The sequence below is a fragment of the Ricinus communis genome, chromosome 2, assembly GCF_019578655.1.
Source record: "Ricinus communis isolate WT05 ecotype wild-type chromosome 2, ASM1957865v1, whole genome shotgun sequence".
Classification (NCBI taxonomy): domain Eukaryota; kingdom Viridiplantae; phylum Streptophyta; class Magnoliopsida; order Malpighiales; family Euphorbiaceae; genus Ricinus; species Ricinus communis.
In genome coordinates, this window is record NC_063257.1 from 12,057,260 (window position 1) to 12,072,715 (window position 15,456).

Consider the following 15,456-nt stretch of genomic DNA (forward strand, 5'->3'; position numbering starts at 1 on the left):
CCTAAGCATTTTATTATTTTAATATATATGTCAATGTTATTTCATTTATATGAATTTAATTTATTATAATTACTTTATACTATTTTTATGTTAATTTAATTTAAATAATAAATGATAATTAGAGTGGTCCATTAATAAAGTTATTTTAAAGAATAATAATTTTATCCATAATATTATAAACTACTAACTATGATAGTGTCTCAGTTAACAGTAGAGAATATTAAAATTTGTACCAATAATATAATGACATATGTACACCCCTTTACTACTTTACTAAAATTAAATTTACTAAAATTACGTAAAAATAAAAGTCAATTGACAAAAAAAATCGGTGAACATCTTCACCTTCTAGTATGAAAAAAAACGTAAAAATGTAAATAAAAAGCAGAAAATTGTGAAATGCTAAAATAATCTTTTTTATAATTACTTTCAAAAGATGTGCATAGAGTATAATTTCCTATTTAAATAATAGGATGTCTTTCAAGATATCTAAATCTTATATTAATTTTTAGGCCTAATGATTATAAAAACAAATTTCAAACTTATACAACTTCTACACAGTCAGTCAGTGGTTGAAATCCATAATATTTATATAATTCATTTGTGAATTTAAAAATTATATACTTTAAATAGAATGAAAGTCAATTTTTTATTCCATATAATCAAATTTGTATGAAATTGATTATAGATAAACTAAATTCTAACAAAATAGATATAATTTCTAAATGAATTCTACATTAGTAAGTCGATACATTTTATAACACTAAAATATCTTTTTCAACTTTATCAATTCTATTTTATTTTTTTCTCATATTTTTTTTTCAAACGAAATAAATTCTTATATAAATTTCAACCAAACATGACATTAGCATCTAAGCGGATATCTCCGGTACTCGGCATATGCACTCATAAAATGATTTCTAGGTGTTAGTTATAGTTGACAATTATGTACATTCAAAAAATAATTTTTGGGTGCTGGTTAATATTAACAAATTTTGTATAGATTTATTATTTTTTTTTCCAAATTTAATATCTGCTATGTATAATAAAACGTAAATAATATTGCTAAAATCTTGATATACTACAGTAGAAAAGAAAAATTAGAGTTTTAGCATTTTTTATAACTTCTATATGACTTCATTAATATGGCCTTCCACGACTTTGGCTTAAGTGGTGTATTTTAATATGCTGACCAAGCTTTTATATCTGACACAATCATTTTATAAAATGTCTGACCACCAAGCTCTAGTTTCTACTTATGTTTAACTAGTATCTATTTTGATGCATATTTTAATATGAAATCTTAGTATATTCATAACATGAAGCTTTAGAAGTAAGCGCTACAATTCAAATCTCATCAAACAAAAAAAGAAAAAAAAAAACAGGGGTGCTCCCAAGATTTTCATTCATCTGAAATCACATTCTTATATTATTTCTATTTAGAATGAATTGCCCATTTCAAATTGCTTGTACATCACCTGCCATGTCCCTGGTTCTTCAGCAGAAGATCTTCAGTTATCCCATCTGTCCACATTCTTGAATATCTAATTTATAGCATATAGGACCAAGAAAAAGGTTTGACATTCTTCATTTAAACCAAATGTCAGTCTGATGCCTAAAATTGGTGAAACAGAAGGTGATGATGCAATTAGATTGACACCATTACTGGAGACAAAGACAGCATATTAGAATTGAGTTCATGATTGAAGGATGAAAGACAATGACATTGTAAACAATATCTTAAACCATGTTTCAGTAAGAGATAAACTAAAAGCAGGTTCAACGTCATAAATGTTACTCAAACAAGCCATATAACAATTAACCAGAAGAAACCTAAGTTGAACTAATTGAGTTTCTGGCTCAGTGACACTGAAGTGGTTTCCCAGGTTGTGACACTACAAGCCTGTACCCTCTCGGAGCCAAGTAACCAAAAATTTTGAAGGAAGAAAAAAGAAAAGAAGAAATGGAAGCCTAAATTGCTCTATCTATAGCTCTGTCACATGACTTCTAATTTATTGAAAAAGAGGAGAGGGATTCTCTATTCTGCGCTGCTGTAGCTTGAAACCAGTTCGCTATTTTGTCCTCGGCAGTATCCAAATCAATACAATATGACCTTTACTTCGTATCCATTCAGAAGAAGTGCAACTGGAACTTCTGGCATGAACTGGAACTTGTGGTGTATCGCCCACCTAATGCATTTGCATTTATTTTTATAACATGCATATCATATAGATATGAGAAATATGTGTGGTATTAATGTTAATGTTAAATAGAAGAAGATTATAAATGTTACAATTAAATTCATAACAAAAATTAGAAAATTAAGGCATTAAATTGATTAATGGTAAAATAAAGGGCTTAAATTGGTTAATTACACTTAAAAAAAATAGAATGTCCTGGAAATAGTATGTGGCAGCTTAAAAAAAAAAGCGGATAGAAAAGAGAAAGAAGAAAGAAAGAATGATAGTCCTTCCTTCTTCTTCTTAAAAAAAAAAGAAAACTGAATTTTCAAGTGAAATTTGAAGGTTTAGAATCCAATCTTAATCTTCAAAAGCTTTAGAGGTTTATTTGGTAAGTAATTTTAATATTTTTGTTGAACTGAGTTAGGATTTAGAAGATATAATTCGAGTTCTAAAGACCCAGTATTTCAGTCTTATTGTTTTGATCATATCTTGAGCTAGGAAGCTTTAAATCGAGTGTTCTTTGATGATATGGAAACTCTGAAGAGTTATCTAAAAGTTTTCTTCTTTTAGCTCAATCTGAATCAGGCTCTATATTAGTATAATAAGAGAAAACATTTTATTGTTCAGTTTTCATCGTTGGTCTGAATAAGGTATATTATTTTGTAGAGATCTTTTTCTATACACCTTCAATTGAAACAAAGTCAATTTTAAATTATATTAGACACATAAGGTTAGTGATATGAAAAGTTTCATCATAAAATTCGTTGTATAGAAGTTTTGTTGGTGGATTTTTAAATTCACCCTATTAATTCTGTCATAGTTGGCAGTCACATATATTTAGATAGTTTAATGATGTTATCATACTAGATGAGATTCTATTATTTTTTGGTATTTAAAAATAAGTGAATTATGACTATTTCAACTAAACCAATTGAGAATGAGAGTGACACTCAAATAAATACAAGCAAAGGAAAGAGAGCAATAAAGGTAAGTGAATTACTTGATATTCTATGTAAATATAACAAAAAATAAATAATTATAATTTATTTGTTAAATTGATTATTTAGTTTCCATCAATATATTATATACATTTTTCTTAATCAATCAATTTAACAAATAATTATAATTATTTATTTTTTGTTATATTCACATAGAACATTAAGTTATTCACTTACCTTTATTGCTCAATTTCCTTTGCTTGTATGTACTTGAGTGTCACCCTCATTCCCAATTGGTTTAGCTGAAATAAATTATAATTCACTTATTTTTAAACACCCCAAAATAATATTATTTCATCTAGCATGATATCATCACTAAACTATCTAAATATATGTGACTGCCAACTATGACAGAATTAATAGCGTGAATTTAAAAATCCACCAAAACTTCTATACAACGAATTTCATGATGAAACTTTCCATATCACTAACCTTATATATCTGATATAATTTTAAAATTGATTTTGTTTCAATTAGAAGTGTATAGAGAAAGATCCCTACAAAATAATCCACCTTACTCAGACCAACTATAGAAACTGAACAATAAAATATTTTCTCTTATTATACTAATATAGAGCCTGATTCAGATTGAGCTAGAAAAATAAAAGTTTTAGATAACTCTTCAAAGTTCCCATATTATCAAAGAACACTCAATTTAAAGCTTCCTAGCTCAAGATATGATCAAAACAATAAGACTGAAAAACTGAGTTTTTAGAACCCAAATTCTATATCTTCTAAACCCTGAGTCGATTCAACAAAAATATTAAAATTACTTACCAAATAAACTTCTAAAGCCTTTGAAGATGAAGATTAAGATCTGAAATGGATTCTAAACTTTCAAATTTCACTTGAAAATTCAATTTTTTTTTTCTTTTTAAAAAGAAGGAGAAGAACAAAAAGGAAGGACTACCACCCTTTTTTTCTTCTTTCTCTTTTCTATCCGTTTTTTTTAAGCTGCCACATACTAATTCCAGGACATTCTGTTTTTTTTTTTAAGTTTAATTAACTAATTTAAGCCCTTTATTTTTACCATTAATTAATTTAATCCCTTAACTTTCTAATTCTTGTTATGGACTTAATTGTAACATTTATAATCTTCTTCTATTTAACATTAGCATTAATACCACACATATTTCATGCATTTCTCATATATATATGATATGCATGTTATAAAAATAAATGCAAATGCATTAGGTGGGCGTTACATGTGGCAGCTTAAAATCTCCCATTTTCTAAGAGATTGAAGTCTATTGTAATAGAAAGATTTCAGAGTTTCACTCTGCAATGGAGAAGTGAGAAGCTGATAGGACTTTTCTGTAGATTCCATTGCATTTTGCCAACAGTAAGCTTGTTGCGAAAATAATCTCAAGTGATTCTAATTGGGGAAAGAACACTGTTGTATGGCTCTTTAAGGAGGGGGAAAGCTCTAAACTGATCATAAGCAATCCATGCTTGTCACTACGGGATACTAGTGATGCAAAAGGCACCTTCGAGAAATGCAACTTCCACAGTATTCAGGACCAATTCCATAAAAAATTTGAATGAAAGGTGTTTTAGAGATGGTAACTGTCCAAGTGGTGGTAAAGGGAGCAAGTACCTATATCCATATGAACTCGGGGAAGTTAAATTTGTGAAAGGTTTCCTACACAACAATCTATAGAAAACCCTTCCATCTCTTTATGAGGCATAATCTCACTAATTCTTTACCAATTGCTTCTGATTCTGGAAGTGCATCAGAATTTTCATCATGAAATGCATGTTCTAGAAAATACATACCACGAATCGTCATAAGTCAATACATTTACATGATGTTTTCATTGAAGTTGTGCAATGGTAGTTTTACTAACACCACCATAGCCCACAATTGGAATAATACCTGCATCTTTGCCATTAGGATCATCTGTCAGCAACAACTTCATTATAGCTTCCTTATCATCATCCCTGTCATAAATCTCATATTCATCTATCAAACAACTAGCTCTTGGCATTTTACATGAAACTTTTCTCTCATCAATACCCTCTTTCTGATCAAGAACACCCTTTTTGTTTCACTGAAGTCAAGGTCCCAACTAGCTTAACTTCCATTCTTCCCTTCTTAAATAGATCAGGAAAACTAGAGATAAAGGCTTACCTGAACTAAGCTAGTACAAGGATGGATTCCAGGTTTTCATGTTCTTTTCCAAATGAGTTGATATCATTGTCACTTGACTTCTCGATCTGCAAGTATAATTTTACAAGTCTTAAAATTTTTTGGCGAGTATTTTCTGTCACCATTTAATATACTTAATCTTGCAAATCAATGGTTAGGAAAAACTAATGAAGACAACATTGACATTTAATATACTTAATCTTGTGAGTCTTAATCTTGCTTAGTTGATAAGTTGACTTGACAAGTGGGGTTATAATAAATGGAATCAAAGATAGACTTGTTCAGCACTTAATTCTAATTGTTTTTCCAGTTTACTTTTCCTGTATAAGAGTTGGAGACATCAATGAAGTGAAAAATGATGGAAAATAGAATCTAACTTAGTTGGGAAAGTCATTGGGTGGAGCTTACTATAATCAAATAATGGAACAGAATAAAAATGGAAAACTAAGCGGGTAGCTTTATCTTGCAAACTAATTCCGGTAAGCATACTGGACTAAGATTTAGTCCTTGTGTAGGCAATACTAGAGTTCTTCAAGAAGTTCATTGATTCTACCAGCACAGACCTCCAGTTTGTTATTGATAATATTTCTACTGAGGATTCTTTAGCAATTGGAGTTACATGGCATTTAAGTATCTTTCAAGTATATACCCTTATTTCCTTCACCTCTCTTTTTGACATCTTAAGACTTCCTTAGGATTTTTGATAAATGTGGTATCTTGTCAATGTTGTCACAGAATGGAAGGGCGGGCCATTCTCATTTACTAAAGGATGCAGCTTTTTATCGACTGCAGGTCTTGAACAGCATAAAACAAATAATGTAAGTGAAGCTTTTATGTACTCTTACTAACACCACCACAGCCCACAATTGGAGTAACACTTACATATTTGCAATTGGGATCATCTGTCAGCAACAACTTCATTATAGCTTCCTTATCATCATCCCTGTCATAAATCTCAGATTCATCTATCAAACAAGTAGTTTTTGGCATTTTACATGAAACTTTTCTCTATTCAAAATCCTCTCTCTGATCAAGAACACCCTTTTTGTTTCACTAAATTCAAAAGTCCCAACTAGCTTAACTTCCATCCTTCCCTTCTTAAATAGATCAGGAGAATTAGAGATAAATGCTTACCTGAACTAAGCTAGTACAAGGATGGATTCCATGTCGTTTTTCCAACTGAGTTGATACTCTCATTGTCACTTTACTTCTCGACCTGCAAGTATAATTTTACAAGAAGTCATAAATTTTTTTTGCAAGTATTAACTGATAGAAATGCATAATTTCTGAAGAGAAATAAAAGCCTGGTCATTCACACTCTTACATGGACATAAACAGAAATTTATTCCCTATACAACAACATGGAAAATCATTTTTTTTCCTTTCTTTCCAATATGCTTTGATGATGAACTACGAACTTGACACAAATGTTAATATATACCCACTTGTGTGTAAAATAATCCTGATATAAAAAACCCTTGCAGTCAAATCTGTTAGATTGTGCTGTTCTTCTTGTACTGACAAAGAAAACAATGTTGCATCCTGCAGAGATACAGACCTGCTAACAAGAATGTTATTTTCTAAGTAGAGATGATAATGTTTAAAGAATTCAAGTTTCCAGTGCAAATAGCTTAGGTAAAAAATGCGTAACAAAGATGGCCTGTGTAAATATGTTTCCTCCTGCACAACTTCTGTCAATGCTGAACTAAAATAATTCTGCTAATTTGGTTTGAAATTGATCCCATGAAGACTACAAGTTCCCACTTCAAAAGAATTTTTCAATTCAGAGGGTCACTTCAAATTATATTTCTTTCGGTTCTCTTGTACATAACACCACCAAATGCTGCTGTAAAACCAGAATGCGTCATCCTATTGCCTCTATCACATCATCAACTGAACCAACATTTTCCTTGCCAACGTATTCAGCATCTTTCATTAGTTCAGTCAACCCCTCCAGTAATGGGTAAAGCTTATTCACATGAGGTTTTGATGTGTCATCCACCAGAAATGGGAAAAACCCAGAGCCCACATCAACCCAGGCACAGCCAGGAGCCTTCCTAACACCCAAGTCTCTCATATAAGTCCTTACCTTTGCTAACTTGCTCCAACAACCAGCAGCAGCATACATATTAGCAATCAACACATAGTAACCTGAATTTTCAGGCCTCATTTCCAATAGTTTCTCAGCAGCCCATTCCCCTATCTCTGCATTCCCATGGATGCGACAGGCTCCTAGAAGTGTGGCCCACATGGCAGAACTTGGCCTGTAAGGCATCCTTGTGATCATCTCTTTTGCTTTATGTAACAATCCAGCCCTTCCAAAGAGGTCAACCATGCAGGCAAAGTGCTCCAAACGTGGAATTATGCCATATGCACTAGGCATCAGTTCAAACAACTTGATTCCTTCAGTTACTAGACCTGAATGGCTACATGCTGATAAAACTGCCACCATAGTTACATGGTCTGGTTTAATATGACGCTTTTTCATTTCATCAAAAAGTTTCAGTGCTTCTCGTCCCTCCCCTTGTATTCCATATCCGGCAATCAAGGATGTATAAGTCACTTCATCTCTCCTGCTTATTGAATCAAATAGCCTTTTAGCTTCTAAAACCTTTCCAGATCTTGCATACATATCAACAAGAGAGTTCCAAAGCAACAAATAATCCTTAAATCCTGCACGCCTCAAGATGTAACAATGGAACTCCTTCCCGTGTTGTAGATTTGCCACACGAGCACATAAGGGGAGAATGCTTGCTATAGTCACATAATTTGGCTCAATGCCAGAAAGCAACATCTCTCTGAACAGGAACGATGCCTCCTCAGATCTGTCCATGTGGGTGTATCCAGAAAGCATTGAGTTCCAAGTAATTATATTCTTAGTCCTCGTTGATTGAAACAGATTGTAGGCATGTCTAAGGTATTTGCACCTAGAATACATAGTAATTAGTGCATTTTTAACATTATCAACTCCATCATAAAAGCTGCGAATTGCAGAACCATGAATCTCTCTACCTAGTTTAATGGCCCCAATATGGGAGCATGCACCCAAACCAATAATCGTGGCCACTGAATCCATATCAATGCCATAACTTCTCATATGAGAAAGCAACTCAAGCGCCTCTTCAAAATTTCCTGATTGCACGCAACCTCCAGCGATAGTGTTCCAAGTTATGATGTTCAATTCAATACCTTCTACCCTCATTTTCCCAAATAGCTCAAATGCCTCCTTCCACATGCCCTTGGAGGCATAACCAGAGATCATTGTGTTCCAAGAAACATCATCTCTTTCTAGCATATTCTCAAACAAGCAACGGGCAGTACTCAGTTCCCCAGTCTTTGCATACATGGAAACCAAGGAATTATGAACAAACAAGTTCCATCCGAGACAGCTAGCATTAATGGACGCATGAAGCTTTTTCCCAAAAGCTATATCCAGTTTTTCACCACAAGCCTTAAGAACAGATGGGTAAGTGAATTTATCAGGTCTAATGCCTTTATGCGTCATCTGTTTATAGGCAGAAAGAGCCTCTCCATGCAGACCATTTCTAACATAGGAAGAGATGAGCAGATTCCAAGGTAGAGGGTGCAAAATATTTGAATTCTCAGTGATGGTGTGAGCATCAGCTAATAGATCAAAGTTTGTGTAAAAAGTGACAAGCTTAGGGACAATAATTGGATGTTGCTCAAATCCCAAAGAGATAATGAGGGTATGGAGCTGTTTACCCTGTGAGAGCGATTTAAGATTGACACAGGATAAAAGAAGAGAAGAGACGGAATGTAGAACAACATCATCGGAAGTACTGCAGGAAGCATGTCGCTGGATCAGAGAAAAAGTTTTGAATGCTTTTAATAAATTCCCCTGGCTTGCAAACTCTTTCAGAGAATTAACGAGATTTTCTATCATAGATTCATTGCCAGATTTGCACTCTCCCAGGATAGGATAATTCTTTTGAAGATCTATTTCTTTGGTACTTCCTTTCCACTTTTTAGGGATAAATTTTTGAATTTGACTCATAGAAAGGCCTCTTAGTGCAAAGCGGGATGAAGCAGATGTCATGCACTACAGACGTCTTTATTATGTGTAATAGCATGATTTGTGTGAGCTAATTGCATGGCTTGGCTTACATTTGCATCCTGCAGCTTGGAAAGAAAGAAAATGTCAGATCAAGGATAATCAGATAGACCCTATTTGATTAAAGAATAGATGCAACCTACCTCCCTTTTGCACAAGCCAGTGCTGCCCCTGCAAACATCAAAATATTACAAGTAATGTATCAAGTGAGGAAATCCCATAGAAAGTGGTATACTTCAATAAGCGAGAATGAAATGTAAGCTAAAAATAAACTCTTGCTAAAGCAAAGGATAAATTTAATAAACAAAAACAATTACATAGGAACAACCAAACTAAGTTGAACACAAATATGAAGAGCAAACTGTGAAAGCAGGTTTCTTTAACACATGGATTTCCACCAAAAACTCTTTGCAAAAAATTCAAGAGGCAAAGGATAAGAATGCAAGAATTCAGCTTTGAATAATATTTCTGTTTCCAAATTGCATTCTGCTGTTGAGCATTAACTAGTAAAAGAAATGACTTCTCATTTTATTGAACTTAGAAATACGAACACTGTGTTCTCACATTTATCATAGACAAAATGGGTCAATTTCTTCAAGAATTAAATCTACACATAAAGTTTACAAAGGGGGGAAACAGACAAAGGCTCATTTCCTTGTTCAGAAAAAATAGAATTAATTATTCATTATTCTCTATCACCCATAACTTAAAGTTGATCTCCCACCTTCTTACAAATTAAAAGGAAGACAAAATACAATCTTGACATTATTTTTACTTATGGTAAAGAAAGTGTTTGTGCAATATCCTGAAGAGATGATCCATATGTATTGATGATTATTTGAAGCTTCCAGTTTTTTGTAATGTCCATAAAAATCTCTTATGCATACGAAATTTAAATATCAACTGTGCTTATAATAAAGAATGAGGTTCTCAAGCACCAGTTGAAAGTTTTGAACAACTTCAAAACAGCAAAAAGTAACAACAGCAATACATGCATCATATCACATCCTAAATTGAGGCCCTTAATTGACAATATTCTAATGGGAAACATTAAAAATGATATGAGATGCAAAAGCTTTATGTTTCACCATTATTCTAACCAAATAAATCAAGGTTAACCAGCTTCATTCCTAATTAAGAATAGAACTGAAAACAAATAAGAAAATAATATTTGATAATTAACGTTATATCAACTGAAGACAAATCAAGAATGTGAATAAACCCCAGTTAATTAGATAACAAGACGAAAAAAACAAATGAAACATAAGCTTGGCTAATATTGATAAGCCACAATTGCAAAACCCATAAGAGCCAAAAGAAAGAGCAAAAAGTTGATAACTGAAAAAAAAAAAAAAAAAACCAAGACCCACCAAACAAAACAATACCAGGTTTTGTAAGATGGGATTGAAAGGACTCACTTTACTGTTAATTGCGTTTGAAGTTCTGAGTCTTAGTTCTGCTCTCTTCTTACGCTGCTTTTTATCTATTCTAACTTTCTGGAGTGCATGGTCAAGCTGAGCTGTAGGTGAGGTTTAAGGCTGCTAAAAGGGTTTTTGTTTTGAAACAATTACCGTTACCTGAGGTTTAATCTCCATTTTCAGAAGTACATTCCTTTTCATGTTTATCTCAGTAAATTGTTATCTCTTTCCTCTAATTTTTCTTTTTATGGCAGAATGGATATTTAAACACCTGAACTTTGATTATTTAGTCATTCTAATACTTTAATTTTCAATTTAACCTAGCAAATATCTAAAATTTGTTTTTATAACCTCTTAAACACTTTTAATTCAATTTAACTTAACATACACCTTAACTTTATTTTTTTATAACATTTAAACACCTATAAGCAGTATACATGGACGTATTGAATAAAGCCACATGTTAGAAAGTATTTAAATATCACAAAAAAAAAAATAGAGGTGTCTATTAGATTATATCAAAAGTCCTAAAATGACTAAATGGATAAAGTTCAAGTGTGCAAATATACATTTGGCCAGTCTTTCTACATTAGTTGATCCGATTAAAAGTGTTAATTAATTAAAAAAGTCAACTTATTATTTTTTAAATTATCAAATACTAGATTTATTCAAAACTCTATTAAATTTAAATAAAATTGATCTTATTTTTAAAATGATTTAACTTTATTTCCTAATAGAATCATTAAATTTATATTTCTAATTTATGATCATAGTTTGATTTAATTTTGAGTAAAAGATATAAATTTAGTAGAACTAAATTTATTATTAAATAATATACTATGAAATTTAACATTTCAAAAAATATTCTATATCTATAAACAAAATATCTTCATAATTGAGTATAAAAAAGGAGTACGATTATATTTTTAAAATAAATATTTCAAAAATATAAAATGTAATCTAATCTAAATTTAAAAAAATAAAATGAAAACTATATTGATCCGTTGATCATCTCTCTTCAGTTGAAATATATCTATTATTTTAGAGAGTTTAATAATCTGATACGATTTTAAATCCAACTGATTGTAAAACTCGATCACCCATAATTAGGAATAGCAACGGGTAGGGTACCCGCCCATTTAAGGATATCCAAACCCGATTAAAAGACACGTACCCGAAGCCACCCTAAGTCCGAATAGAAATACTAATATACTACTCGAACCCTAATATATTTTATGAATATGTAAATAGGTAGTAGATACCCTACCCATTAAATACCCATTTATACGAACATTCGGATAATTAAATGGGTATCCATTTATCAAACCCGTTTACAATAATTCAATTCTAAAATATATATTAACAAAAATTAATGAAAATAAAAAAAGAATACATAATATAAACTAATTCCTGCACTGCTAGACTGAGATTGTTTTGGCTTTGCATCCTAGATTGGTACTTCTTAGTTCAAGATGACAAATTCCAAAGATGTAAAAAGATTGCACACCTTAGCAAGTAGATGGAATTCGTCACAAAACTCAACAACAGCTTCCTTGTATGGAAATCCAACACTATAGTTCAAAGAAAAGAAAATCATTAGAAATTTAATTCAACTAGGAAACCAAAACATGTCATTACCAAGATTGAAAAGAGAAAAAAACAAAAGGCCAGTTGAAGAGCTATTCTATGTGAGCCAAGTAACAGATGGAGAAATATAGACATATTTCTATTTCAGCAAATAATACGCACTGAATTTATGTTAAAATGAACAGGATTTCCATCAAAGAAATTTACATTTCACAGACACACACGAATACATATGTATTTATAAGGAGTTAAGACTTTTTCACAGACTATAAGCTTGCATATGGCATAACTAAAATCAGCAAAGTCGAATTAAAACAACAATAATACCTGGCCGGCGAGAGGGGAGAGGCGGCTGCAGCAAGGGCGACAGCGACGGCAGCAAGGGCGGAGGCGACTCAGCTAGGGCGATGGTGACGGAAGCAAAGGCGACGGCAAAACAGCAAGTTCTGGCGACTGCAAAGAGGGTTTGTGAGGGTGGAGGCTTGAGTTGGGAGGTTGGAGGCCGTGAGGTTAAGACTTGTGTTATATTTTCTTCTAGTTTTGGTAGATCAAAACTACCGTTGTCCTTAAAACTAAATTGTCTTTTAATTTTTTAAGAATTTATATATATAATATTTTTATTTTTATTAAATATTTTTTAAATTTATATTAATATTTTTATTTTCATACACTATACAAATAAAAATTAAACCGAATAACATATCTAAGTGTAAAATATTTGTTTTATATTTCTAAATATAACAACGTAATATATAATTAGCCCCGTAACTTTGGGAGAATGGGTGCCTCCTCATAAAGAAGGTCGCAGTGATCAGGCCCGAGCGACTGTTTACCAAAAAGACAGGTCTCCACAAAGTCATACGGCCGGAAAGTCAAGGAAGTTGGTGACCTGATGACAGGAGAGCCGCGACTGAAGCTCCGGTGAATGGCGGCTGTAACTATAACAGTCCTAAGGTAACTGGTTCTGCAAAGTTCAAACACTTCAAAAAGCACAAAAACCATAAATACCCTGCATATTCCACATGCACCATACAAAGAATCGTCCACCCTTCAGATTGGGGAATGGATTTACATTCATCAAGATCTTTTCCAACTTTCTTCCAAAGAACCTACCCATCAAGCCTAAACACTTCTTTCAACTATTGGGATTACCAACAAGCTTGGTGTAATACCTTTCTTCTTCAAAACGAAGGACAAAGTCATTCTTGGCTTTTCTACTTCGACACAAGCTCAATCCAAACTTCAAAGATCCCATATTGGTTTAAACAATAGTGGAATTTTTATGGCAATGATCCTGAGACCATAATTCCAGAAGTTCTACCTCTGTTTAATCTATTCAAAGCCCACTATAAACCAAACAAAATAGAAATATGTTTTCCCCCTTTACTTCTATTTTGTTCAAACTTTTTTCTCCCCTGGGTATGTGTATGGTATTTCCATTTCAACCAAGCAGTAGATGGAGAAATCATCATTGCCGAAGATTCAAAGTCAAATGGTGGGATAAATTTAACCACCAAGAAAAATTATCTCTGAAGATGGTACAGAGTTTTCTTTCAAAAAATAGCTTCTTGCCACCTCCGAAAGAATAGACCACTTTCCTAGCACAGAAGTCCTTCATTATTCCAAAGCTAGCGGCGGCTCAAACAGAAGAGGATTTCTTACAATTGATCAAATAGTTGTTGGAAACCGCCTCTTCCAAAGGAAAATCTAAAGCTTCATCTTCCTCTTCTAGCACCAGCTCAATAGCAATAGACCTAGATGGTGACTCGAACGAAGATGACTGTTTTGGGATATTCAAGCCCATCAAATGACACATCTGTAAAGCCCTTGGGTTGAAAACCAGAAATGACAACCCAAAATATTTATGTAATGGGCCAAATACCCAATAATAAAAAAAAAGTCATTTAAAAAGAAAAGAAAGAAGACAAAAGACTCTTTAAAAAAGTAAAAGATTCTTCACCAAAGCGTGGCAGACAACTTCCGCAAAAGTCATAGAGCATCTTACTCCATTATCAAAAGCATACAAAAGACGTGGAGCCCCTCATTCCACTATGAATAGCATCCAAAGAAGAGCATCCAAAGCTTCAAGGCTGAAGACCTCTATAAATAGAGGAGTTTTCCAAAGAAGAAGACAAATTGAAAAATAGTAAGAGTCTCTTGTATTCTTCAAGTCATACCATTAGAAATATAGTGAGCAAAGAGAGAGTGTGAGAGTGATAGTGAGAACACCACCTTCCTCTTGTATTAAATTACTCTTGTAAGTTATATTTCTTTTGTTTAAAGCTTTCATTTTAAAGCTTTTATTTTAAAAGCTTTTATTCCAAAGTTTGTATATTTGTTCATCTATTAATAAAATTTATCATCTTATCTTCCATTCTTATTTAAGATTTAACAAGTGTCTACTCTGTGCTTGCCTCGTTTGAGGATCCTGCACACCAGAAACTTGTTAGTTTGTCCATTTATCCATTTTTTATGGTCTATCTTGTGGTATCAGAGTCACTGGGTTCCAGGAAAGAAACATCATCTGCATATAAGAGATTTTAAAATCATTTTAATCTGCATCATATTACTGATAAACAAACTTGTTCATTTATGCACAGTAGTAAGTCCCGTCTGGTGTAAGATTTTCAAATCAATAAAAAGGTTTTACATTAAGATTTCTATTCAAAGAAAAACTATTCTAAAAAACTTTGGTCTTTTAAGCATTTTTTACAAGAAAAAGACAGTATTCAAGAGAGATACTATCAATTTTGCATAAAAAATAAGATCCAAATAAAATTTTTTGATTGGTTTCAGATTTATTGCAAAGAAAATAGTATTCTTTATCCTTTCAAAGAAAAGCTTATTAGTCCTGTTACTATAAGAAACAAGGCTCCAGAGTGGAAGGTCGGGGAAAACCAAACCATCCAGTCTGAACATCCCCCCCTTAGGAAAATAACCATTCCTTATGGAGAGAATGAAATAGAAGCTACACCTTACAAATTGATAGGAGAAAATCTTGAGAAAAATGTCAAGAATATTGTTCAGCAGAATAATTTCTCGAATACCT

At 32.4% G+C, this 15,456-nt stretch overlaps 1 protein-coding gene across 15 annotated transcripts; it reads right to left on the reverse strand.

The window, feature by feature from the left end:
* Positions 1 to 1,288: 1,288 nt before the first annotated feature.
* Positions 1,289 to 12,974, reverse strand: LOC8264987 (pentatricopeptide repeat-containing protein At1g71490). 15 transcript variants are annotated; one of them, XM_015724693.3, is made up of 9 exons: positions 12,735 to 12,974; positions 12,328 to 12,391; positions 9,546 to 9,573; positions 6,465 to 9,464; positions 6,213 to 6,273; positions 5,313 to 5,398; positions 5,058 to 5,122; positions 3,359 to 3,423; positions 1,289 to 2,189 (listed from the first exon to the last, which is right to left on the reverse strand). In XM_015724693.3, the coding sequence occupies exon 4, from the start codon at positions 9,385 to 9,387 to the stop codon at positions 7,195 to 7,197; it is 2,193 nt and encodes a 730-aa protein (XP_015580179.2). In that variant the 5' UTR covers positions 9,388 to 9,464; positions 9,546 to 9,573; positions 12,328 to 12,391; positions 12,735 to 12,974; the 3' UTR covers positions 1,289 to 2,189; positions 3,359 to 3,423; positions 5,058 to 5,122; positions 5,313 to 5,398; positions 6,213 to 6,273; positions 6,465 to 7,194. The 15 variants fall into 15 exon arrangements, with proteins under 15 accessions (XP_015580179.2, XP_048226745.1, XP_015580170.2 ...); XM_048370788.1 differs by adding an exon at positions 5,980 to 6,124 and having other exon boundaries at positions 3,359 to 5,122; XM_015724684.3 differs by having other exon boundaries at positions 3,359 to 5,398; positions 6,465 to 6,546; positions 6,776 to 9,464.
* Between the last annotated feature and the right edge of the window lie 2,482 nt (positions 12,975 to 15,456).